Genomic DNA, 26843 nt, shown 5'->3' with positions numbered 1-26843 from the left:
TTGCATTTTTTTCTGTGAAATTTAAATACACTTTTGCTGAAGACAGCTTCAAAAGCCTTTTCCATGTGAAAATGTAGCACTCTTGAAAAAACATATTTTTTTCTTAAATAACACTTCATGTTAACTTATTTTAATGTCATCTTTGATTTGTAGATCTTTTTTCCCAAGCTGTATGTATGAATGCATGGTAACCATGACCCTTCAAGCCCCCTGACCGTGTTAATTGAGTGGTTTCAAATCAGCCCAAACATTTGATTTTTGAAAAACCCAACAATTTCTGTGGAATGCTATCATAAATTCATTCAAAAGGAAAGACCAATCACGGGAAGGAAAGAAAAGTTATTTTCCATAAGCAGTCATTGCTCTCACTTGAAAGCAGCATGCAAAGTATCTCAAGAATTTCAGTACTCATATTTACCTCTAAATAATGTTCTCAAGCAACCGCTCTTACAACCAGTTCTGATAAGCAACACAAATCTGGAGTTGCATTCAACTCCACCATTCCTCCATAGTGTCCCTTTTTGCCTGCCTCTCAGCCACCTTCCTAACACCAGAAAATAGCTAGGGCTCCTTGCAGTAAGCCATGAATTCATTGCTAGTGAGCCTAACTGCACAGACTGAACTGCACTCAGAGCACCCCCCACGTAGCTGTAGATGCCCCTGCTCATTGCAGAGGACTTGGACTAGACGATGTTTGAAGGTCCTTTCCAACTCAAATGATTCTATGATTCTGTGACAACCAAAAGAGAATGTCTGCAATTACTTGTAATCTCAACGGGCAGAAAGATTACATTCAATAAACTCAGCAATGGCAATGCTGTTATGGGTGAATATATCTTCCCATGTTTAAGGATATTTTTCCATGAGAAAAACTGAAGAAAGATGAAGTTTTTCACTGAAGATATTCACCAATCACATTTTTAGGAAGCCTGTATTTTCTATCACGTTACCTAATTTAGAGAGGGAAAGATCAGCTACACAACAGTGCATCTGACTTTGCCTTCAAGCATGATACGAGAATGAGGAAGAACTTAATGTGGTTTTTAGTTCTTCAGAAAACAGCTCTCAGTGCTGAGTTCAGAAAAAAATTAAGAAAAAAGAGAAAAAAAATGTACCAATCCTGTATGTGAGCACAGAATACAAAACATGTACTGTTGTTCCAGAACTTCCGACTGAAACCAAACTATTTTTTTAATCATTTGACTGGACACCACAGACTGAAGTCATTTTGGAAAGAAGAGGCCATAAAAATTAGGTATTAATGGAAAGAACTTGCCTTCATACATATGTTATGATATTCTTATAACAGAAATTCACAGGCCACATTTATTTAGGTCACTGAATTCTACGCTCCTAAAATCAGCAGCAAATTTCAAATATCAGCCAGGAGAAAGCTTAGAGAAAACTGTTTTTATCCCAGAGAACTTTTCAAGTGTCTTATGTTTCAGCTGGGACGGAATTGTCTTCTTCAGTGTTTGGTATGACGTTATGTTTTGGCTCCAGGAGAAAAACAATGCTGATAACACATCAATGTTTATAGGTGCTGCTAAGCAGTGTTGCACAGAGCCAAGGCCATTCTCAGCAAAGGGCTCAAGGAGCTGGGAGAGAACAGAATTAGGGCAGCTCACTGGAAAAGGATAGTATCTATCTATGTACAGATAGATAGATTTGTCATAATTATTATCCTTTTCTCTATGTTAGTAAACAGTAAATAGTTTTATCTCAACCCACGAGTTCCACTTTTTTTTCCCTGATTCTCTCTCCTGTCTCACTGGGAAGAGGAGAAAGTGAGTGAACAGCTGTGGTGCTTAGCCACCTGCTGGGTTAAACCACAACAGCAGTCTACCAAAGTTAAAGAAAAATATTGATACATAATGAGTCCCAAAATTCTTTCTTTCCTCAAAATGTGGATTTTCAGAGATAAGCAAGAAACAAGGTGTCCATTTTTCCCCTTCACTCCTTTCATATCCTTGAGTCTCTGACATCCTCCTCCTCATTGTTGCCTGACAGATAAAGAGCTATTCTTTACTCTTGGCAAGGATGAGAACAAGTATTACTATGTGGGTATATGTTTTCCTATTGCAACACCTGAGGCTTCCAAGTCCCCCCGCTACAGAGCCTACAGGTTTGCCAAAATACCACTGTCCCAAATTATCTTGATGTATGGAATGCTGTTGAAGAAAAGTGAAATAACTTAATTACATGTAGATGTATAAACACACAACAGGCTCCCAGTTAGAAGAAAAAAGACTGACACCCTTTGAAAATGGAAAGTCCCTCTGAAACTGCAGTAGCAAATTTACAAAAAGCCCATTCATGTAGTTTATTGTAGCCTTTGTTCTCTTTTCCATAGCTGGAGAGATAGGTTTACAGAGATTTATAGAAACTAACAGCCTAGGTCTACATTTACATATCATGGAGGCCCAGAGATACTCAAAGAATGCTTGGAAGGGACCTTAAAGATTACCCAGTTCCAACACCCCTGACCTGAGCAGGATTGCCAACCACTAAATCAGGCATTAGATCAGGCTGCCTGGAGCCCATCTAACCAAGCCCTGAATGTCTTCAAGTGAGGATGGAGCATCCTCAATCCCACTATCCAGGTCATTGATAAAGATGTGTGCAAACATATCCAAACACACAGATGTTCAGTAAAAAAGACATACATGCATATTTTTTCATTTCTAAAACTTTGAATGGCTTTCCTCAAATCAGTATTAGTGGTAGTTATTTAGTAGATTACGTGAAATACAGAATAACAATACATTTTGATACATTTTTTTGTAGGTAATTGTTTAGAAAAAGATCCACTTTAATTATTCCCAGCTAGTTCATCTATCAATAAGTATTCATATAAACCTTCTAGAAAACCTAAGGAAGCAATCTGGAGAAGATGAAGCAACAGCTACAGAGAGAAGATAGTATTGCAAACGCCATAGAAAAGACCACATATTGTTTTATTTCTTTTGACATATAGGTTGCTCTAGAATGATTACTTTGCTCCCAGACAACACAGCCAGGCGTAACAACTGAAAAGCAGAGAATGGCAGGGGTAGTTATTTTCACTTTCAGGATATTGATACTATATTGTCTTTACAATAAATCAGTCTTTCCTTACTCATGCAGCCCCCATGGAATATTATATTGCAGTATATCACAGTCTTGGATCGAAGAAATATGATATCAAGGCTGACAATCTGAACAGCACAGTACACAAAACATAGACATACAACACAAGAACAGTTCCACTTTGTACTCACTCTTACAAAGTTGTCAGGGAACAAACCTCTTCTGCCTTTGAGCTGTCCTTCCCACCAGCCTCCATCATCTTTCTTGATATTGGTGATTATGTCACCTACAGTGATTGTCAGCTCATCATCATGTTGAGCTTTGTAGTCGAACTCCACAATCGCCTCCACTAAAAGAGAAAAGCACACATTACAAAATCAGTGACTGTACATCTACATTTCTGCGCATTCGAAAGGAGTAAGAAACACCAATTCGATCAGTGAAAGTAACGTAATTTCGTCAAGCAAGAAAGCACATAAAATAGGCAACTTGTAACAGTAGCATTTTGGTGGATAACTGCTAAGTGAGGAGGCAAAAAAAAAAAGGAAAGCACACTAATGCTCATCACGGCTGAGGCAACAAATGGCTTACATTTTTCAGTTTGTGCAGCTTCAGTATAACTACTCCAGTAGCATTACAAGGGTTATTTCTTGGAAAACATTTAGCAATATTTCTTTGACTTCTGAAGTATTTTCTTTCTGGACAGGTTACACGAGCATCCCAAGCCACTGCACCAATTTGCTAGATACATCCCTGATAAATTAAAGAGCATTTATCAAGATTTTTTTTTTTTTTCTGGTATAATGCTGAGTTCACTGTTATTTACACAGAAATGCAAAGCTCTGGTGCATGAACAATGCTCTCATGGCGTTTTACCAACAGGAGAAAAATTTCCTTTCATTTGTAAATCTTTATCAGAGGATGCAAAGATGAAATACTGCCGCTCTGAATGCCTGCTATCAGAGGTTATAAGCTCACTACCACTACATGGTGAGTCATTTCTTTTCCTGGAAGGACCCCCGAAACCACACACACAGGGCAATATATATTGCAAAGTCGCAGTAGAGAATTAGTGAAGTAATAAAGACAGAAAAAAAAAAATCATTTGAAGAATCAAAAAGAACGGATTTGAGGTATTCAAATATAGTAGCAACGGTTATATTTAGCAATTCATCAAACATGTTGTAGGAGGGGCCTGACCGGCAAGGTCACAGATAGTCGTATTTGTAATGCCTTCCCCGTTTTCTTCAGTGGAAAACCAGGCCCCAGGATGTTCCACCAACCTTCACACTGCAACCACTGAAACAGAAACTGGAGAAGAGGTATGTGCTTTCTACAAGAATGACTGCGCTGCGTAAATTCGGCAAGACCAGGCCATCAAACAGGCAACACAACTCACAAAGCAAAGCTAACAGACCGTGGAAATGTTCTGCCTAACTACAAAAGCCCCAAGGAGTGCACTGAATTAAGCTGACAGGAAAGCACAATTATTCCTTTCCACTCCCCCAAAATGTCACACAGACAATGCTGAACATCTTCCTTCCTCCCCCAGACCTTGCAAGTCACAGCTAAAAGAGCATTCTGACTTACAGATACATCGCAGGCACAAAGCTACAGCTGATTATATTTATCTATCGCTTCTTTTGTGAAGACAAAAAACATACAATAACCACATACATGATGTTCATAAGAGCCCTGCTATCTACTACAATAACAGCAGGAGACAAAGTGAGGCACCACATACACTACAAGTTAACATGCAAAATAGAACTGAAACTTAAGACATTCAGGCTGGGAAGAATCTCAGAGGGTCCTTCTGAGGACTTTTTGTCCAGTTCAGGACTAGCTCTGAGGTCAGACCTAACTGCTTTGGGTCCTTTGTACCACATGCTAGATGCATTAGAGCACAGACATTTCAGAGAAGAACCCAGCCATCCTGATTTCCAGAGAGAGCATGAGAGCTTTCCCAATAGTTCTTATGTGCACTTCTTTGTTTTTATACAGGTATGTTTTGGGATGGGTTGCCTTCAGTTCCGTTTTGTTGATCACGGGGTCCCTACTGTTTCCTTATACCTTTTGCTTGAGTGTTGGTTATCTCCCTCCCCCACCATTACTAATTTAAACCTCTTCTCATCTGATTGGCTGGTCTGTTAGCAAAGATGCTTTTGTCCCCCTCTGGCGGATCACATCTTTTTCAAGCTACCCTCAAAGAGGGTCCCCATGGTCACAAAACTAAAACTCTGTTGCTGACATTAGCTACATAGCAAATATTTACCTGCTGGATCTATCCATTCCTTCTCACACACTTCCCTCTCACCAAAAAGATTAAGGACAAAACTGCCCAGGCACTTAATGCCCTTAACCATGGCCCCAGAGCTATGTAGTCACTACTGACAGCATCATTAGAGCCTACGTGGTGGCAGGGCAACAGGGCACGTTATGGGTGACACAAGCCTCATCAGCCTTTCCACAACATTCTAGACCCAAGCAGCAAACCTCCACAGATGACAGGTCAGGTCATCAGATAGGAGCCTCCAACTTCCATAGCAGAGAATTTCCCTACTACTATCACTTGTCACTTTCTCCTTGAGGCTCGGGTTTAGCTGGCTTGTGTGACTTTTTGGACTGAGCACCCAGTCCTCTTATCAACTACAAGAGCACTGAAACTACTCTGCAATTGCACATCCTAAAGTACAACAGTAGCAAGGAACTATAAACTTCCAGCTTCCAGACTTGCCATCCTGGGAGTCCCCAACAGGCACAGATTCTGCTGGCCTCTCATTAAGGAACATTGGATGTTTGGACTCTTACGGTCTCAAAGACTTGGAGAAGGTCTGAAAAGCCCAACCCTTTGAGCTCAACCATCCAAACCATTATTAAAACCCACCTAGCTGTCCTGCAGCATCTCACCACAACCGCTGAGGCATTTCACACCATCTCTGGTAGAGTTTCTGGATGTCTTCCATGCAAACTGCTACACTAACTAGAGAATCTGTTGAGCTAACCATTGCAGTTAGCACAACCCAGCGGTGGCCAGAGAGCTGTAATGATGAGGCGGGAAAGAAGCAAGCATCAGGCTGGCTCGGACTACTGATTCTTCAAACACTTCTCAACATTCAGACTTCAACAAGACATACTGAATGAAGGAAGGCAAGCAACTCTCCCATTCTCCAAGCAGTGGAGTTATCTTCTTGAAGTCTGCCTGCCTTGCACTAAATCTTAAGCAGACAGCTGTTCTGCCACTTTTGTTTTATTAGAAGTTTAATTAAACAAACAAAAAACCTCTTTACTGCACAGGCTCTTCTCTGTCTACAATTTTTTCAACTTATTGAAAAATTTATATAAATATTTTTAAATGCTGTCTCTTCTCGGAGGATTTGATTACTGTAACATAAGTGTGTGTAAACCAACAGGAACATACAAGTCACCAAGAATGGACCACACAATTAAGATGTTTATAAACTCTATAAGAAAACCAAGTGCACAGTTTGGAAAGAGGGGTTAAGAGTACACCTAGCAAATGTGCAGACTGCGGCAAACTGGTGGGAAGGTACTCAAACTTCTCATTCAAAACACTACTGAAGAGCATATGAAAGCCTAAAAGTGTTTCATAATTCACAGCCCCATAAAATTGCAGTTTTTAAATCATGTTCACTTTCTAAAATGTACTAAACAATGCCATCTTCTCAAACTGAGATTTGAAACATTCATCCTGCCAGTCAAATTTAGTCTTTTTTGTTTCTCTTGATGAGGAATTTTGTCTTTACAGAAGCTGGACTGATATTGGAGGCAATACTGATCTGGGCATGCTAAGCGGATCTCAGTTTTGCATCTGCAAGTAAATCATACCTCATTGCTGAAGTGCTGAGCTTGACTTCTCCTCAGGAACAGGGCTAACTAAGTGCCATGGTTTGCACAGTGATTTATGATGTGAGAAAACACTCCATGGACAGTGAGCTCAAACTAGTTTTGTTTGTTAATCAACAAAGGCTGGTCGTAGGCATGGCTCTGCCAAGGTAAACAGCTTGTTACATTAACAGCCAAAAAAAATCCCTTTTAAGCCAAAAAGCAAAAGAAAGCAAAATTGGAGCAGGCAGATCTTGCCTCTCTTTATGGTGCAGTTTCCTTAAAAATGCCTGAAAGACAAATCTGTCTCAACTTACAAACTCAAGCTGTAAGACCTTTTCTATAGGAAGAAGGCATTTTTCAGTTTAAGAATCATTTAGAAATCCAAGTATGAAATCCAAAATGAAAAGCTATTCAAGTTATTTTGATCTGAAAGGGGAATGCTTATCCTTACGCTGATAAAATCAGCTATTCCTAACATTATATTACCATCAGTGCAGATTGTAATAGCAAAACTAGTGAAATAAAGTCAAAACTAGTTATTACCAGCTCTGCTGGAAACCGCCACCGTCCAACTCATTACTGCAATGTCAGGGACAAAGATTTATATATATATTTAATTTAATGCTAAGTGGTTTGGGCTTAAAATAATAAAATTGAAATATGAAATGTTATGAAGCAGAAATTGAAATGGAACCTTTCAGTCATATTTTTAAAAGAATGCATATCTGGAAAAACTGTTGATAAAGGTTAACTATTCCCACCTTTTGTTCCCTGAATTAGTCTTATATGCACATGGAATTATTTGGTTGATCGTTACAAAAGCTTTTCCTCTACTTATTTGTTTCTTTAGTAAAATCTAACCTCTTCAAACTGAATTAGTCAGAACATTTTTTTTAAGCATGCCACCTAGATTTGAAGAGATGAATGTCTCCGTTTATGCTATTTTCAATTACTGTACAGTGGCTTTCCATGCAAAAAATGAATCTAGAAAAGAAACAGCGATTTGCTACTCTGCAACAGAAACTACATTATTAAATCAGCTCCTGCTCTTATCTGAAGTGTGTAGGCACAATGGAAATGTTATTAATGTCTTTGGCATACTTCCACCCAAGTAACAGCATCCATATGGCAGCACCACATTCTGCAGCAGCATGGTTTCACACATGATTGCAGACCTTAATCCTAGTGTACACAGCAGTGTACACAGCAGTCAAAGAGTTAAGAGTTTATCTCCTACAAGTTTACAAAAAAAAAAACCAAAGCACCAAAGAACTGAAAGTATTCCATACTGAAGTTTTAAATTAGTGTTCCAATGACATTTCTTCAGAAGACAATGCAACAGTGCTTTTCTTTTTTGCATAAACCTAACTGTTCATAAGTAACAAAGACTAACAGCGTGAACAGGCATCCTACCACAACCTTACTGTTACACCACACTGCATAAGCCTCCATGGGAAGGTCTCAGTGACTACAGAAAGCTTCAAGTTCTCTACCACCTACAGTAAACAGATTATCAAAAACTACTAATCAAAAATGTGTTTCTCTTCTGTTATATGCCATTTCTGTCATAAAGCAGTCACAAAGATTCATTTGGTAACAAATGCTTATTAGTTTATCAACATTTTCATTATAAACACATTTCATAACCAGTTACAATCTGGCCATCAAATTCCATCTGCCTCAAAACTTAGTAAACAAGGTCTTCCTTCAAACATGCTGCTCTGTTTGATAAACCTCAGTACGAGCTGGTTAAAATAGCACGCTTTTGTGTTTGTAGGCATACTTTAGAAACAAAACGTCTTTTTGATATACAAGTTGCAACAAACCTTGTATTAATATATTAAGAAACATTAGCAGGGAAAATGTAGACCGAATGACAAAGGATGACTTATATCTAGAGCTCAAGTGGAAAAACAAACAAACAAACTACACTACACTCAGTAGCATTGTTCTCCTAGCCCATGCCTGGAGAGCCAGATGGCCTGAAGATCAAATGCGACCTACAAAGCCGTTGCTTTCTGGACTCTGGGAACAGCAAGCAGTTGGCAGGCCAATCAAATGTGGGATGCTGTGGTACAAAGGTGTCCAAGGGAGGAGGAGGCAGGTTTTATTACAGAGGGTGCAGCATGGATTAAATGGGAGTGCAATGGTACGGCCACAGAACGCTCATCTGGGTTCCAAGAGTCCTTCCTACCCCAAACCATTACAGCCACTACAGGCATCATGCTGTAACTTCTTGACAAATAGGGATGATTGTTACTCAATATTTGTTAGTATCTGGGATGGAAAACATGTCAGTGTGTGGCTCTCCTACTTCAGAAAAAAAACCACCCTGTAGTTTGTAAAGACTCAACTCTCAATATTTTTGCACATTATCATTCTAGCCAAACGAGCCCCTGTCTCCCTTTTAGGCAACACTGGCAAGACAGAAACACCTACTCCCACTTGCTACCTGTGAAATGTGTGTAAAGAACAACTAAACAATAATACCAATATACCATTAAGTTTATATTTTAAATGCAGGTGGCAACTGGGATTTTTAATAAAGCTTGAGCTCTCAGTTTTCCATCACATCTGTGGCAGAAAAAATTAACATTTTGTATCTGCTGCACTTCAAGTAATCATTAAAGAAACATAATTTTCTTGAGAAATTAGTTCCAGACTTCGTTCATTTTCTTTCTTTTGCAACTGGAATAATTCAGTGCTGAAAGTATTTGCAAGGAGTCAGCTTCATGGAAAAAAAAAAAGAAAAAGCTTGAGGGAGAGGAATTCCGTCTTCAAGAAGTTAAATCCACGCTACCTGATATACTGCAATTCCTCTAAGGCAACAGCTTTCAGTTTACATTATATTTTCATATTTACCCTTTGAAAACATCGAGGAGGAGCTAAAGGTCATGGTCCTAAAATGCTACCTTCACTCAAACACTCGGTCACAAAGAGCAGAGCAATCACAGGAGGGAGCCATGTAAGTCACACAGCATGCAAATCTTTTTATGTCACAGTCATCAGCGGCGCTTTTCTCCAGCTTGCAGGACAGAGGAATTAACCAGCTTCCTCAGCAGCCTCCTCCTGGTTCCCTGCCCAAAAGCTAATCCTGCTGGCTATCAGTTCAGCCACCTGGCAATGCCTTCACAGCAATGCCAGGGGAAGCACCTGTCCCAGTCCCCTCCTGCAGGCCACAAACACCCCTCACACATTCTGGCAGCAGAAACACAGTAGCCAGCCACAGAGCGGTTAGGACAGACGGAGAGCATCTGAGGGAAGCTCTGCTGTGAAACCAACATGCCCACATATGTGCTCACACAGAAGCGTTCCAAAGAGCCACCTGAGCACAGGCCACTATAAGAAGACAAAAGTATGTCCTCTCACAGAACCTGCTGCACCCCAATGCCTGCGCTTATGGAGTAAACAGCTTGTTACTGGCCCTGCTTGAAACCCCTCTGCCTTACATTGAGGAGCGGTGCAGAGAATCCCGAGCAAAATCTGATTTGGAGGAAAGTGTGTACACTCCTGCTTAGGGCTGTCCTGAGGAGACTTGTCTGGGCAGCAGCAGAGCTGAAGCCTCTCCAGCTTACATAAAGGCCTAGCTATCCCTCCAGGAAAAGAGTTTTCCTAGTTTTCTGTTTGTCAAAGAAGGATTAGTATGCGTGGTTCCAGTTTCTAAGAAAAAACAAACACTATGTTATTCTCACGGAATTTACGCAGCAGCACATTATATTATGGTGTTAAGGCATTCGGTATAACCACAATTCATCACTGAATTAATTTACAGTTACAAGATGAAGAACAATAACAAGTGAGTATTTTAGTATTTATGTATGTCTGCAGTGAGTTTCCAAATAAAGCATTCATTTCGTAGCAGTTCTGCACTAAACAATTTCAGACAAGGTACTTCTAATCAACATTATGAATTCATTCTGCTTTTTTTGTTGGTTTTTTTTTAGGTTTATCATAATAGTTATGTCTCACTGCATTTATTATTGCCACTTTCCTATAAAGACACTAAACTTTCAAACAATATGCCAAAGTACATCTGATCATCAGAGCCATTCATGTGCAAGGTGCAAGCAAAGAAAGAACTGATCATTGCAGGAGTTCTAAACTGCAGCAGTCACATCTGTGCTCCCAAAGGCTCCCTAATATTCCTGGGTAAATCTAACAATAGGTGTTAGATTTATATGGACCAAGTCTCCGTAACAGTTTTGAGAGAGAGCCTGCACAGAATGTTTTTGACATTCACGTCGGTGTCCATCTGGAAAGTGTCAATATTCCATGAATTAATTTATCTTTTCCTACGCTGCTCAACAACTTCCACAACTGTCTTGGTCAGCAAACTGCTAGAATCAGATTGTCACCCCTATACTTTCAGTTCCTTGCTTCCATCAACCACAGGACTTCCCAAACACAGCAGATGCTCCCAGTATTCGGCATTTACCCACAAGCTTACTTTGATGATTCACGTGGTCACCAAGATTGTAATTGGTTGCGTTAACCTCCAACTGAAGGAATACAGTGCTTCTTAGAAGAAAAATTGTCCTGAAAGTTGATGGACTCATTTTAACATCATCATTTACCTCAGATACTAATGAGCAAAACAAGCCATCCAGAACAAATGGAAGACCGATTACATTCAGAGACACATTCAACATCATCACCTTAACATGAGTTCCTGGCTCCTCCAATATCAATAAGAAGAAAATCTGAAGTCTGTAAAGGATTATACCCATTGCTGGGATCAATAGGAGATGAGAGGAGGATTGTGTGTTAAGCTATGCAAACTAAGACAAATTACCCCTATTTAACTGAAATTATATGTATTTGTAAAAACTTGTTAGTAATGCTACTCATGGTGTCTAAATCACATTTCCCAGATAATTGAGAAGTTAGGAAGGATATTATTTACTTCTTCAGAACAACAAGAGGAAAGATTACTCTACTTACAGCTAAATATAGCTAGGACTATATATAAAATTACCATTCAGCTAAATTCAGGAGAATTGTCACTGAATGAATGCATAAAAAGGAAACAGGGTTGAAAAACTGATGCCACGAACATAACTGCTATTTAGGATTACTCAGAAATACTAAGCCAGTAACACTGCCACTTGGTTCCGATCCTGTAGTTGCCTGGATCATATCTGTAGATGCTGACATACAAGTACTGAGGTGGAAGGTCAAATCAAATCAAAGTATTTCCTCAGAAGGTAGGGGAAAATTATCTTTTCAGTGACATGATGCGGCATCATCTGACACCCAGGAAGAGGAGAGAGAGGAGGTGGTAATCAGCAATTTGTTCAGTCTTCATACTGTGTACTACGTAAATTTCATTTGTTGAAATTTCATACCTTCTAGAACAGCAATATTCACCCAGCCTCGTTAAAACCAGACTAGAAGCATGTGTGTAATCATGAACATGAGATCATTTGAGCTTGGAAGATTTCACTATAGAAGCCTAAGCTGTCAATACCATCATCCATCTTTGCGAAAAGCAGAAACCCTTTACAGTGAGGATAGAGAGAAAACAACAGATTCCTCTACACCTTAGCTACATTTTCTTGAAATATTGATAAGGATGGGTTTAAATTAAGTAACCAGCCTGTAATATGGTGCATAGATACATCCTGTTGTGGTATTCTTGTTGCTAGAGGTGACAGTTTTTGCAGGCAGGGCTTCCTAGCAGCAACAGTTGATATAGTTCAAATCCTTGGAGCACGTTACAGCCCTTCACTATGTAATGCCAGCTGCAGACAAGCATTATGTCTTAAAATAAATTCAAAAGTATGACATTCTAGTTCAGTTCTATGGAATTCTACTATTCCTATGACAGCAGTTGCAAAATATTTAATCCAAGATTAAATATCCAAGATTAAATATTAAATAAGATCCAATCACAAGAGCAGCAGCTCTTGTGATAAGATCTCTAAAATACTAAGATTGCAAATCAGTGACATTTTAACTGATATATTATAAACTGTCACAAACAGATGTGCTGTACAACAGTAAGGACTTGGATTTGATGTAGCAGAGAAATGATCAGAGGCTTTTTACCCTTTAGCCCTCTTCCACATCTATGCTAAGTTCTACACAATCTACAGAACTTAGCATTCAGAGAAAGATTGGGCTCCGTGTGCAATTTCTCAACAGTTTCATAATCTGTAAGCCAAATGAAAGGACACTTTCCGTAATGCTCCCATAGACAAGACTGTCAGGTGTTCTAAGAGCTATGAAAGGTATGTATGTGCTGAGGTTCACAGTCACAAGCACATGAGCTAAGACCACAGGTAATCTGCATTTCACTCCTATGGTCCAATACAAGATTTGCATGCTAGCACTACATCATCTCCACTGGCCTTTGTATTACACTGAAACAGACCAAAACACTTAATGTTTTATTAAAAAACTGAATTACATGATCAAATTGAACAATTACATGAGAAACAACAAAAAGCATTTTGAAGAAGAACTCATTTGATTAAAATGACTTCTTCACCACCCCCCAATATTTTTTCTTGATTAATAAAGAAGGCTGGTGTTCACAACCCTTATCAATCTGTATTTCTGCATCAAATTCTTTCGTTCTCCTTCAAAACTCCAGTAAGTGTAGAAGTGTCGAAAAAAAAAAAAGAAATGCTGCTCTAGAAGTAGAAATTATTGTATATAAGCATGTTTAGATTGATCTGCCCAAGGGTTTTCTGAAAGATAACTATTCTATCAGATTGTATCGTGTGTTGACTTTTCCCACTAAAAATCTCTCAAATTTCAGAATTCAGAATGCAGTTCAGGAGAAGGCTCCTTTAATGCCTGTTCTCTCAGCTCACATCAGTACCTGCAGGTAATTTGTTCTTTCCCATAATATGCAGAAATCACAAATTAACTTAGTTTAGTTCTTTAGCTCTTACGAATAAAAACATTCCCAGATCACAACCATTAACTTCCCCGTTTTGTTTTCAGGATGCCTTTTAAAATCCCATCCATCAATATGCCTGAGTGAGACAGCACTTCCATTAACAATTGCTTTTTTCATTTTCTTTTACAGAAACTCTGCGGATTTAGAAGAAGGTGAATCATCCCAGGAAAAACAATCCTGAAAGCAAAAACTGACGCAGACTGAACAAGTATATCTGAAAGCTTGTCACAGACTTTAATTGCAAGCAACAACTGCTTGTGACCTGATGATAGCATTGCTTCAACAGGGAATTTAAACCACAGTGTGCTGGTTGAATGAGAATGCCAGTGGGGCTGAGTATGAACTGAAAACACAAACAATAGTCAGCATTTAGGTGGAAGAACCCATTGCTGCAGTGAGAATGCAGGAGCAAAGCAGAGAAAGCAGCAGTATGGAACTCTATGGAACCCAAGTAAACAACAGAAGCAAAGGACCCTATTGTTTTACAAGCAGCTGTTCTTCTGGCTGCCTCTTCCTCCTCCCATCCAACACCAGTTACCAGCACTGGTACTGTCTGCGACAGCACAAAGCATGCTGTCAAGAAAGCTACAGTAAGACAGATGCGACTCAAGATGAGCAGAACCTCCTTGAATACTGCTGCAGAATCTTTCTATAGTATCCAGAAGGCAGCATGCAGATTAAAACCATACCACTGAGAGAATAAGGTGTCGGGGCATAACTTGGCAGCAGCTCAACACCACACAGCTGTTTGCTCACTCTGCCTCTCCAAAGTGGAATGAGGAAGAGAACTGGAAACAAAACAGAACTCATGGGTTGGGATAAAAACTATTTACTAACTGAAGAGAAAGCAAGGAACAAAAATGCAACAATTACAATACGTATGGCTGCACTGCAATCTCTAGCCACCCACCAACTGATGCCCAGCACCATCATGACGCCTGCCAGCATGAGGTCTCATCACCACTGGCCAATGCCCCATAATCCCTGAGCAGTGTCCATCCGCAGCCAACTGCATTACGGCCCTGCACACGGTGCAATGTGGTACAGAACCACCCCCAGCCTCATTCAGGCACTGTTCTGTCCCCTCCCCACTCCCTGCCCCATCGTGGTGGCTGCTCTGCCTTGCTGAGTCTTTCCCAGCCGAGCCCTGCTCCCATCACTCAGCAGCAACCAGAGTGTGCTAACACTGTTTTGACTGAAAGCAGGGCATGAGAGCAGGCAGAGAGGACTATTGCTCAATGTTACCTACCCTGATCACCTCTTCTACAGCTGCTGCCTCTATGACAAACATTCCTGGGCTCCATCCATTCAAACAATCTCTAGTGACCCCCTTGGTTTTCAATGATCCAAGCTCTTGGAGCTAAAGAAATCAGGTGCTAAAACCAATTTTCAAAAAAAAACTAGAGCAGGAAAGGGCATCTCTTGCATTTAGGATCTCTGCCCACTAAGGCAGCATCCACATCAACCCCTGCTTTTGGTTTTATAGCAAGGTATTGCCAGACTCAAACAGACAGGAACTGAAATTCTACTTTAAACAGCAACATCCTGCTTTTAAGTTCTCCAAATGCAGAAACAACAGAAATTCAGCACTTGGCTTTGCCAATTTCTACAATGTGTTCTTCACACATCACAAAAGCACCAGTCTCTCATCAGTTTCTGGATCAGACAGTACCAGAAAGGCAACTAGGAAAACACGGAGTGCAACAGAAATCACAGCATTTATCTTCCAGGGTAAGAAAGTCAGTGGACTAAAGCAACAGCCTCTAAGTGATATCCAGTGCCTCTCCTTCCTAATACGGTATTCGTAGGAAACTAACAAGGCTTCTTGTCTCTCTAATTCTGAGGAAATAGTTAAAGGAGCACCCACAAATGGATTGTCATCAGAATTCTATAGGTGTTTACATCTCAATATAGTGAGTTTTAAGACTACAAGTGAAGCATAAATTTTCCTAAAGAAAGGAAAAAGTAGCAGGCTTGAAGGACAAATGGAAGAGAAGGAAAGATGAATTTGAAGGAAGAGCAACTGAAAAGACAAGATGATGTAGCACCAGCTACCTGAAAAGAATGGGTGAAGTGCATCTTCCTGAAAAATAGGTGGGAATTGCTGATGCAGATTAAAATACATACTAAAAACTTTCACGAGGGAAAAAAAGCATAAATGCACTTCTGTAGGTGACAGGAAGAGAAACTGCTTTCTGATAGAATGAGGTGAAGGAATGAGAAATGCACAGGAAGAAGCAGGCTAATTTCTTGCGCAAAAAACACTTGAATGCATACACTTTAAGAGATCTCACACAGGCAGGGTCAGCACATACAACTCTGAACTGTCAGGGGGTGGTGGATCATGAACTGGATGGCATCTCTGTTAGCCACTTACTGTAACCTTCATGAACCACAGTCAGCCAACTGAGATGTCAGCGAATCAAAAGCTACTTGATAGGTGCTACACACACACACACACACACACACACACAATGTAGTCTTTAACATAAGTAGCACGCTTCATTTAATCAAAGCAAGCAATTCCAAAATGCAGGAGGAGGTGACAAAAGAAAACACCACTCAAGTTGACCTCAGTGGCCAGAGTAAAACTGGCAAATGCAGTTCAGGGGTTTTAAACACAAGCAAATAAAGGTCTTTGATGAATGAAATTATCAATAGTTACAAGGGAGTAACAAAGTTTCAAAGAAAACAAAGATATTTCCCATTTCACAGGAGATCTTTGCCAGAAGAGTGGCCACAAAGAGCAGCTGCGCAGGCAGAGGAATATTAACAATTCTAAAAAAAGAAGGCAGCATGAAGATTTCTCTCCTATTTTAAGAGTTGCTTCATGCATCTGAGAGAGCTGATCTTAGTCCTACAAATTATTTGGCTGTTGGACAGTACTGCTTTTTTTTTTTTATCACACAAGGAGCAAATTTAATCCTCCAGCAGCACCACGTTAAGCAAGGAGGAAGACACAGAAGAGCCTTCGTCTGCTTTAGTAAGGCTTCCCAAAAGTAAAACAACCATTAACTATCCTGAAAGAGCTTTACTCAAAAATCTCTCTGTTAAATACATGTTGCTCCTATGAAGTCAGAGCAGATCTGTATGGACAGCTAAACTTGACTCAATATAACCAACAGGAGTTTCCAATTGGTGCAAAGCCAGGAAAGCAACTGAGGAGCTAATAAAATGTCTAAGCTACCAAGTTAATACCCAATCAAGCTCCAGAGTTTTAGTCCTTTGTCATCTGAAAAATTGCTGTTAAAGTCACCAAAGAAATAACTACATAGAGCACTGTTCCAGTATTAAGAATACAGCAATAAGCTATGAAATGAAAAGCTAATCTATTACCAAATTAAAATGAATGACTGAACTAATTATATGATTGAGTCAAGGTAGTAAATCATTCAGAATGCAGCAATGTGATCAAAGTTGCATGTTACCCGTTTCATTAAACAAACACAACAAAACAGATGTATAAAGTCATTGAACTCCACTAGTCAAAGCCAGTTAAACACTTTCATACGGAAATTACATTGATGAAAATGAGCCAACCCTAGATTTTGAGACTCACTGATCAACCTCTTCGTTCCTACAACCAAACTGAAAATACATGCATAAGGAAGCAAAACTTCTGAACTGCTGAGCCAGTGCTTTCAACAAGCGTTAGCAAGTGTTAGTTTCCTTGAACCAAAAGTTTTTTTGGGGTAGGTAGAATGAGGGCTCTATTTTCATTTTGCAGAGGGAGGGGTAGTTGTTGTTTTTCCCTGTGTAAGTAGGGAAGCTGGATATTTCTATCCAACACACCGCAGATTCTGCAATCTAGCTGAAACACAATACCTAGATTATCAGGAAGTCAGCATGGTCTTGCCTAGAGTGAAGGGTCCTGACGTGATATTGTTCCATAAAACCACTGATGATAACAAGGACAAATTCACAGGAAATAACAGAAAAATCATAGAATGGTCTGGGTTGAAAAGGACCACAATGATCATCCAGCTTCAACCCCCTGCTGTGTGCAGGGTCAGCAACCACCAGACCAGGCTGCCCAGAGCCACATCCAGCCTGGCCTTGAATGCCTCCAGGGATGGGGCATCCACAGCCTCCTTGGGCAACCTGTTCCAGTCCCTCATCACCCTCTATGTGAAAAACTTCCTCCTAATATCTAACCTAAATCTTCCTGTCTCAATTTAAAACCATTCCCCCTTGTCCTATCACAATCCACCCTCGTAAACAGCCAATCCCCCTCCTGTTTATATGTTCCCTTCAAGTACAGGAAGGCCACAATGAGCCTTCTCTTCTCCAAGCTAAACAATCCCAGTTCCCCCAACCTTTCTTCCTAGGAGAGCTGCTGCAGCCCTCTGATCATCCCAGTGGCTCTCTTCTGGGCCTTCCAAGAGTTCTGGATCTTTCTTGTGCTGGAGGCACCAAGCCTGGAAAAGTATCTAGGTAATCAATCCTCATACATAAAACATTCAAATATTTGTTTATAAATTGGCACCCTAGAAAACAAGTCACTAATCCTTACATTTGGAAACATAAAGCCAAACAGCATTTACATGTCAATCTGAATTTGGTAACAGAAAGTTTTTAAAATATTGTCATAATGAAATTCCAAACGAAAGGCATTGTTCTGACTTTGGAATTACTTGTGTGACCACTTACAGTGGGAAACAGATAGATGAGCATTCACAGCTCCATAAGTCCTCAGGGAGACACCACAGAAAGAACAGCAGTAATGAGAAAAACGGTGAAAAATTAAGCTGTTTCACTGCTACTCAGTTTTCTGTCACAAGGATAGCAAATTTTCAGTGCTGCAGAAGCGTATCACAGAGAGAGACAAAAAAATCCACTCTGCCAAGATACCAGAGCATTAAAAACGCTTCTTGCCAGTGGTGAGGATGAATCAGCAACCACAGATAGATGACATATTTGACTTAAACGTGAGAGGGGGCTTTTCCATGAATAGTTTCACATCTGGCTCAAACATGAAAAACTCTGGATGTAGATATTAATACCCTTACACTCCTGCTACCTTTCACTAACACTTCTATAAACGTTGCCACGTGGAAAGACGGTGCTACACACACAGTGATTTGGGCTGATACCAGTTAGCTGATCTAGCATGGAACAGCAGCAATTGCACTGACCTCCAAGACCTTCTCACAAAAAAACAAAAACAAAAACAAAACAAAACAGGAAAGCATCCTGGTATTATCTGGTATTATTTCTGTGTGTGTTTATGTGGAGATCTCATTATTGAAAACAAGCACGAACATGTTGCTCTGTAAATTAACAAGCAATTTCCTGGAAACTGCAAGAAGAGGACACAGTGTATTACAGGGATTTTTATTTTCCTGATTGTTTTTAGAGAAGTCGGGTCACTCATTCACTTATTATGCATTCCTTATGAGACACAGAGTACTTAGCTTTTCGACACGTGGCTATCGAAAGCTAATTAAATATTTACAGATCAAGTCGAGCCTTGATTTGTAACACATGCAACCAACCCACACTGAGGTTTTTGAACAAGTGTTCACTCCCGAGGTGGTTGCACACCAGTGCTGACTTTGGTCTCCATGCAAATGAACAGACTTACATTGGTTTTGGTGTGAGCTACCTTTAATCATCAAAAGCAATTTAGCTGCGCAGGATGAAGAACCAAAGAGGAAATAAAGAAAGAGCAGCTCTTCCCTCCTCTCCAATATTTCTAATGAAATTCAATAGCAGAGCTCAGAATGCATCTCTACATTGAAACTAATTAGAGGCTTGGGATCTGATCCTCACAGAAGTGTTCAGTTTTCTAGGTTGCATCACCCTCTTTTTGGAACACATGTAATTTGTGATGCACAACTCTAGACAAACCCTTACCCTAAAACAAAAGCAAAGGTTCTCAGTGATGCTCACATTGGAATACAGGCTGCAGTGAGAACAAAGACATCTTTTACTCCACTGTCCCTCATCATCCAGGACACTCCTTCCCCTAAGGCAAAGTTAAGTTAGGAACAAAGCATAGCTGAGACATCACAGCAGTCACCTTGCCACACAACTTTTAAGTAGGCATCACCGCTGTACTCACAAGATTTGGTTACTATTGATGCTTCCCATTTAGCAATCAGAAAAAGGGGGGAAAAAGTCAACTCAATTTTCTAACATGATCCATGGCTACCGAACTGCAGTACTGCATATTCTCACCAACACAAAGACTTAAAGCTCTCCTTGTGCGTCCCCTCTGTGTGAAGCAGACAGGCAGCAATTATTTTTACATTAGTTGAATTACAGAATCTTGATACTCACCTCCTCTCCTGCTCCCCTCCCCCTAATATATTCTTCCACCATTTCTCAGTGCATGAACATAGATACACCTTACAGCTACCTACTGCTTTTGCACCCAGGAAAAACATACATTTTTTTGTATGTATTTTTTATATGTATTTGTCCAGGATTTTGTATTCTGTGATTTAAAACCAAACCAAAACACAAAGATAGGAACCACACAAATAAATCTATCAGCATTTTGATGAGTTTGCTCTGAAACAGCAGTTTCAGAGAGAAACAACAGATACGATCTATGTGGCTGTTTTCTTTCCTTTGATCCCATCAGGGATGACCTGCTTTCAGCACTTCAGTGACCTCTACCATTTCAGACCTGGAATTTCAGCTGCTCATTACAAACTACCCAGCACTCCTTTTCCTCTCCCAGCACACGCATCCCTTCCCCTTCAATGTGAAAGGAGTCAATACATTATCCACAAGGTCAATGCTGATTTCCTACACCAACTCTGATACACTGCTGGTAGCACAATGACGAGCAGCATTCTCAAAACAAAGCCCTATAACAACCAGTGAATAGCAATTACAAAAGAAGAAATCTGAGTAACATTAAACTGTATACAGAATCATAGAATCATTCAGGTTGGAAAAGACCTTAGAGATCATGGAGTCCAACCACACCCTAACCATCCTACCCTAACTAACAACCCTCTGCTAAATCATGTCCCTGAGCACCACATCCAAACGGTTTTTAAACACATCCAGGGATGGTGACTCAGCCACCTTCCTGGGGAGCCTATTCCAGTGCTTCACAGCCCTTTCTGTAAAGAAGTGTTTCCTGATATCCAACCTAAGCTTATGTTGTATTAATAGCAGTTTAAACAGAAATACATATACACTCAGCATTAATACCAAAATAATGTTGCTTGTCAAGGAAGTGCTGTGATGTTGATACACATTTCTTTATGAGCAGACCAGGAAAGATGTCTTTCAGATGCAGCTCTAGCATAACTCTCAACGTATGCATCTTTTGCTATCACAGAGGGGAACAAGAATCTCCTGTTTCGAGAAATGGTATCTACTTCAAGCATTCTCTTCTCTATCACACCCTCTGATCTAAAAGCAACAGCTAATATGGGCAACAATTACAGCGGACATTGCAAGAAATGAACTACTTGATAGGGGCAAGAAGAGCACTAAAAGAAGACTATAAAATCAGAATTCTGAATACGCACACATAAATACGGATTTTTTATTCCTTGGTTTCACATCCATGTCTTGACCCATGCAGAAGGCAGCTCTGACAAAGTTCTGATGTAAAGCCATTATCTCTTGGTTTCTAAGAAAAAAGCTTTCTGCCAGCCGCTTTTGTATGAAAATTCATACAGGTTACCAAAATCATTCATCAGTTTATGAAAACTCCACTCGAACTCTGACTTCAAAGACATTCACAGGCTGTACAAATATGGATACCAAACAACTGGAAATCTGATCTTGACCACCTCTAACACAAGTGTTGTCAGAAATGAACCTACTGACAACAAAAGAACTAAGATGATTCACATCTCCTCTGAGGAGGAGAAATGAGATCTTTTTACACTTTGAGAAAGGTTTTCACATGAGATTTCCTGTGTGAGCCACTTTATAGCTGCTTATAATCTCATTAAAACAAATTAAATTAAAAAAAAACACTCAAAGTGAAGAAAAGCATGGTAACCAACTCCCATATGACTCTCCCTTGTATCCAGCTGAAACTGTACAACAGTTTTTGAGGATAATGTTGCTGAATGACACGTGTCATTCCTATTTAGAAAATGTCTTACAGCTGTTTTGCTCAAAGGCTCCAAAATTCCCAATGCCTTGTAGGGGGAACTTCAAATTTGTCCAAGAAGTCAACAACCACAGACACACCCACCTTCCTCTGTGTGCAATTTACACTATTTCACTAAGCTCAACTCAAAAATGTTTCATTCAACACAGGACTGTAGAGCCGTTGATGTTCACCAGCTGAACTCCCCATGCTTCCCCTTGCAGAGAGCATCCTCCAACACGTACTGTGGGACTAAGCATAAGTTTTGACGCAGGAACATCTCTGCATGTTCCTGCATGGCCCCATGTCTGCATGGCCCCACAAGCAGGAAATGTGCTCAGAGTGCTCCCTCTATTGATGCTTGGCTAAGAGAGGGAGGAAGAGGAAGTGGCACACGTGCAATGTGGAAAGAAGTAGAGGGGAAAGACATATCAAGGCAGGGGCTTTCAGGAGGAAAGAGGAGCAGACTTGAAGGCAGGAGACAAAGGAGAATTAGGACAGGAGAAAAAAAGAATTAGGAAAAAGTTAAAACTGGAAAAGGTGTTGCAATTAGTATAGAAAAATCAGTGCTGTTTTTTTTTTTTCTTCTATTTCCTCTTGATGCAACTTTCCCCTGTTGCGTACAAGGCAGTTGCGGTATTTCACAGCATCTTTCTCAACCGCTGTGTCAATCCACGCAGACAACGGTTGTCTGTGAGTACTAATAACGTAACTGGCTCAAAGGACACAAAGCTCTAACTATGGGGACTACAGACAAGCAAAAGCAGCCTATCCTCTCTTTCCTGCTGTCAATGGGAAAGTTTTAAAAATACCTTGAAAAACTATTAAGAGAAGCAAATCTACAAAAAAATATATACATCAAACAAGCTACTAAGCGAACCATTCAGAAGTTTGGTGATGAAACTGTCTATCTATAAGCATGAATTTACACAAGCACTATGGTGAAGGCTTCAGCTTACTCCCATAGCTCTACTGTTACATAGGACCCCTAACTAACACATGAAAATGACTGAAAGATGAGCGGATCCAGCATAGCCAAAACAAGGATCCCTGTTCACTTACTGCAGAGGTTGGAAGGTGTGCCTCAACCGACACAAGGCGCTGCAAAACTTCAGCTGTTTTGGGATGATGCCAGCTAAACACTGCTTTCTGTAATCATGCTGTACCTTTACATGTTCTGAATTAAATAAGCAGCTCTTCCCCATGCAGCTACCGTACCTTGTTCCTACTTTGTCTGCTGGACCTTCAACTTCATTCAGCAGGGCAATGTGATATATGAGCACACAAAGGTCTCGCAAATGAGACTGAGGAGTTCCATAACCACACACAAGCCTTAAAAATAAACACCAAACCCCCACACACATACCTATGAAACACCACCTTTTCAATTCTCAAATATTTACAGAAGGGGATTAAGCATGTTGCACTGTCTCTGCCCTGCCCCCCTCTTATGTTTCAGAAACTACCAACTTCAATTCACTCAGCTCTCCTGACAAGTCAATTCCAAATGTAAAAGAATTTACTTGAAGATATTGCAATTCTAATGTCACAGAACAGCTCATAAAACATCAATAAACGCGTATTTCTTCTAAGGTTTTGAGTACATGCTGTAAAAAAGCTTGAGGTTATACACTGAACTTTAACATACACACGTGTAATAGACACGTATATACGGAGCCTTGGAATCATCAAATCACAGAACCATAGTACGCCCCAAGTTGGAAGGGACCCACAAGGATCATGGAGCATCATTGAACTCTGGCACTGAGGGCCGTGCCCAGCGCCCTGTGGTGCAGCCCCTTTCCCTGACCCCCAGCCGCCCTCCCCTGACGCAGCTCCACGCCGTTCCCTCGGGCCCTGTCGCTGTCACACAGAGCAGAGCTCAGCGCTGCCCCTCCGCTCCCTGTGAGGAGCTGCAGCCGCCGTCAGGCCTCCCCTCAGCTCCTCTGCTGTGCGCTGAGCAAACATGGGGGCCTCAGCCACTCCTCTCATACACTGTGCCCTCCAGACACTTTAATACATTCGTAACCCTCCTTCAGACACTCCCTACTAGGTTTATGTCCTTCTTTCATAGTAGCACCCAAACCCACACTCAGTGCTGGAGGTGAGTCTACACAGCACAGAGCAGAGCAGGACAACCCCTCCCAAGCGATAGTGCTGGGCCTGGTGCATCCCTGGGCCCTGTTGGCCCCATTGGCTGCCAGGGCACACTGCTGGCTCAGATTCAACTTGTCACCAGCCAGAACCCCCAGATCCCTTTCTGCAGTGCTGCTCCCCAGCCTCTCGTCTTGCAGTCTGTACACAGAGCCAGGTAGTAACAACGCTGTGCAGTGCCAAACACGAAATACAAAGCATGAAAGTAATTTAAAAATAAAAGACGAGGAATCTCAACAATGTGCTACCTATGAAGAATCCACTATTCTTTCATGCATCTAAATGTCTTTGAGAAATGAAACAACGCTAAAAATGTTTTTAATAAAACTGTTTCCATTTGGAATCTCCTAGAAAAATTTCACTTTCATATTACTCATATCTTCCTCGCGTGTTTTTTCCATTTGTTTTTTTTTTAATAGCATAAGAATCGCTTAGACTCTAGAGATGTGAATGACTCTAAAGATATGAACAATGAGAGCGTGCCTTTTCTCTGCTCTCGTTTTGCAAAGCGAGTTCTTGCTGAAGGGGTTGTGGATGCCCCGTCCCTGGAGGTGTTCAAGGCCAGGTTGGACGGGGCCCTGGGCAGCCTGGTCTAGTACTAAATGTGGAGGTTGGTGGCCCTGCCTGCGGTCGGGGGGTTGGAGCTTCATGATCCTTGAGGTCTCTTCCAACCTGGGCCATTCTGTGAATCACAGCGAGTTCGGAAAGTCATTATCAAAATCAGCTTTAAGGATGCCAGATGTATACAATCATGGGAGGTCTTATAGCGTCACAATGCAAAGTTAAGAATGAAAAAAATGCCCTGAGGATAAGAAATAATAATAATAAATAACTAAAACAAACAAACCACTAACCATCATTTCTTGCACTACACCACACAGATTTTGCTCCATCCCTCAGTGATCAACCCCACGCTTGCTTACAGCACTGCATTTTAAGAAGTTCCGAGCCGCGTTGCCTAGCAGACACACCAACCCTAACAGAGCCTTCTGCCACCCAATTACAGGCGGCGGCACGGGATGCCGGCCTACGGCCAGCAGCACCGGAGTTCGTTGGGATCAATACAGCGGAATGAGGCACAGATGGCTGAACGCCTCCCAGCCCCAGCTGGAGGACTAACTGAAAGTCCACAGCGAAAAGCTAGTGCTGAATTTCTCAAGGTACAGGTACGGCAGCTACGCATCGCTCCGACAGCACTCCCTAAGAACAAAGAGAAGATTTTTCCCCGCTACGTTCCCAGTGTCACCGCATGACAACAGGTAAAACTGGGTAAAATGTCTGCCCACCTAATGCGTTGCAGGGAATGGCTTTAGCAGTATCGCTCTCGGGATGCCGGCAGCATTTTTGGCTCAGCGGGCACCGGGAGCCGCTCTCCGGGGGCACCCCCGGGCAGGAGCCGGTCGGAGGGTGCACCCTGCCAGCAGCCCGGGCTTGCTTTTGTTCCCTCCAATCCATCGCTCTCAGCCGGGCGCCGTTTCGAGCAGCGGGCCGGCCCCGGGAACCCGGCACCGTCGGCGGGGCCGCCATTCACCCCCCGACCCCCACCGCCTGCCTCCTTCCCCTCCGCACAGGTAGCGGGCGCTGCCCACCTCGGGCCGGCGCCGTCTCTTCCCGAAGTCCGCGGGAGCCACCTCACGGGCAGCGCCCGCCCGACGGCCCCGCCGCCCGCAGCCGCTCAGCCGACGGAGCCCGCGGTGGGTGTGCCCGGCGGAAGGCTGAGGGCGCTGGACGGCTCGCAGCCTCCTCAGCTCCAGGCGGGATCGCCCACCGCGGCAGCCCCGAGCGCCTCCGGCTGTCACATGAAAGCAATCGGCGGGGAGCCGGGGGAGGGGGAGAAGTTAACAGCCGCGAGGCGGACGCTCCCTCCCCGCCGCCCCTCGGCTCCGACTCACCCATCGATGTCGAGCGAGGCTCTGCCGGGGCGCGGGCTGAAAGTTTGGGGCGGCTGTGCCCGAGGCTGCTGACGGGACTGCTCCCTCCTCCTGCGGCCGCCGCACTCGGTCAGCGGCCGGGCTGCACGCCGCGTCCTGCGGGAGGCACCTCGCCTCGCCTCGGCATACGTGTGCGCGTGGATGCAGAAAGGAAAAAATAAAACGAGGCGAGGGCTCAGCCTTCAGCTCCCCCCAGCAGTCCCCGCTGCCGGGCGGAGCGCGGCCGAGCCCGGGCACCGGGAGACGGCTGCCGCCGAGCCGCGCCGATGGGCGTCTTCCCCGCGGGCCGGGGCGCGGAGCAGCGCTTCCCAACGCCGGCGCTGCTGCTGCTGCTGCCGCTGTCGGAGCGAGCAGCTCCGCTCAGCTCAGCGTGGCGCTGCGGGAAGTGTCGCGAGACTGCGCCACAGCCGCTGCGCCGCCGGGAGAGCGGGAGGGAGGGCGGGCGGGGAGGAAGGAAGCGGAGCGGCGGTCCCCGGCGGGGGCTGGGGAAGGAAAGCGGTGCTGAGGGGCGCCGGGTGCGCCTCGCCCCGTGGGGAAGGGGCCGGCCCGGGCCGGGAGGGAGAGAAAAAAGGTGAAAAGATGAGGTGGAGGCCGGCTTGGTAGCGTTGTTGAGGGGGAAAAAAAAAAAAAAAAAAAAAGGAGCAGAGTCGCTCAGAAGGTGCTGCTGCTGCGAGGTGAAAGGCGCGCCCCGGTACAACGACCGGAGCTGAGAGCTGTCGGCGCAGCGCGGTGACGCCTGCGGGCAGCACAGCAGCGGCAGAGGGCGGGAGAACCTCCTCTGCGGGCTGACAGCGGCACAGGCGAAGAGCGAGAGGAAGCGTAGGTAACGCAGCTTTTAGAGCGCGATCACCCTTAACGGCAGTGA

General features: G+C 42.5%; 1 protein-coding gene across 2 annotated transcripts in view; it reads right to left on the bottom strand.

The window, feature by feature from the left end:
• The window catches only part of SH3KBP1 (SH3 domain containing kinase binding protein 1), a 217869-nt gene extending 191829 nt beyond the window's left edge, over positions 1-26040 (bottom strand). The window contains exons 1-2 of one of the 2 annotated variants that reach the window (XM_042809914.1): positions 25940-26040; positions 3261-3418 (exon numbers count right to left, since the gene is read on the bottom strand). In XM_042809914.1, coding sequence (XP_042665848.1) covers positions 3261-3418; positions 25940-25943 — 162 coding nt within the window. In that variant the 5' untranslated portion in view covers positions 25944-26040. Of the gene's footprint in view, positions 1-3260; positions 3419-25939 lie in introns of those variants that run through there. The other variant, XM_042809915.1, reaches the window with a different exon arrangement.
• Between the last annotated feature and the right edge of the window lie 803 nt (positions 26041-26843).

This window comes from Centrocercus urophasianus, unplaced genomic scaffold, assembly GCF_019232065.1.
Source record: "Centrocercus urophasianus isolate 14NV4802_14NV808 unplaced genomic scaffold, USGS_Curo_1.0 seq_12, whole genome shotgun sequence".
Classification (NCBI taxonomy): domain Eukaryota; kingdom Metazoa; phylum Chordata; class Aves; order Galliformes; family Phasianidae; genus Centrocercus; species Centrocercus urophasianus.
Note: the sequence above shows the minus strand (reverse complement) of the source record. Positions and strands in the feature narration are given on the sequence as shown.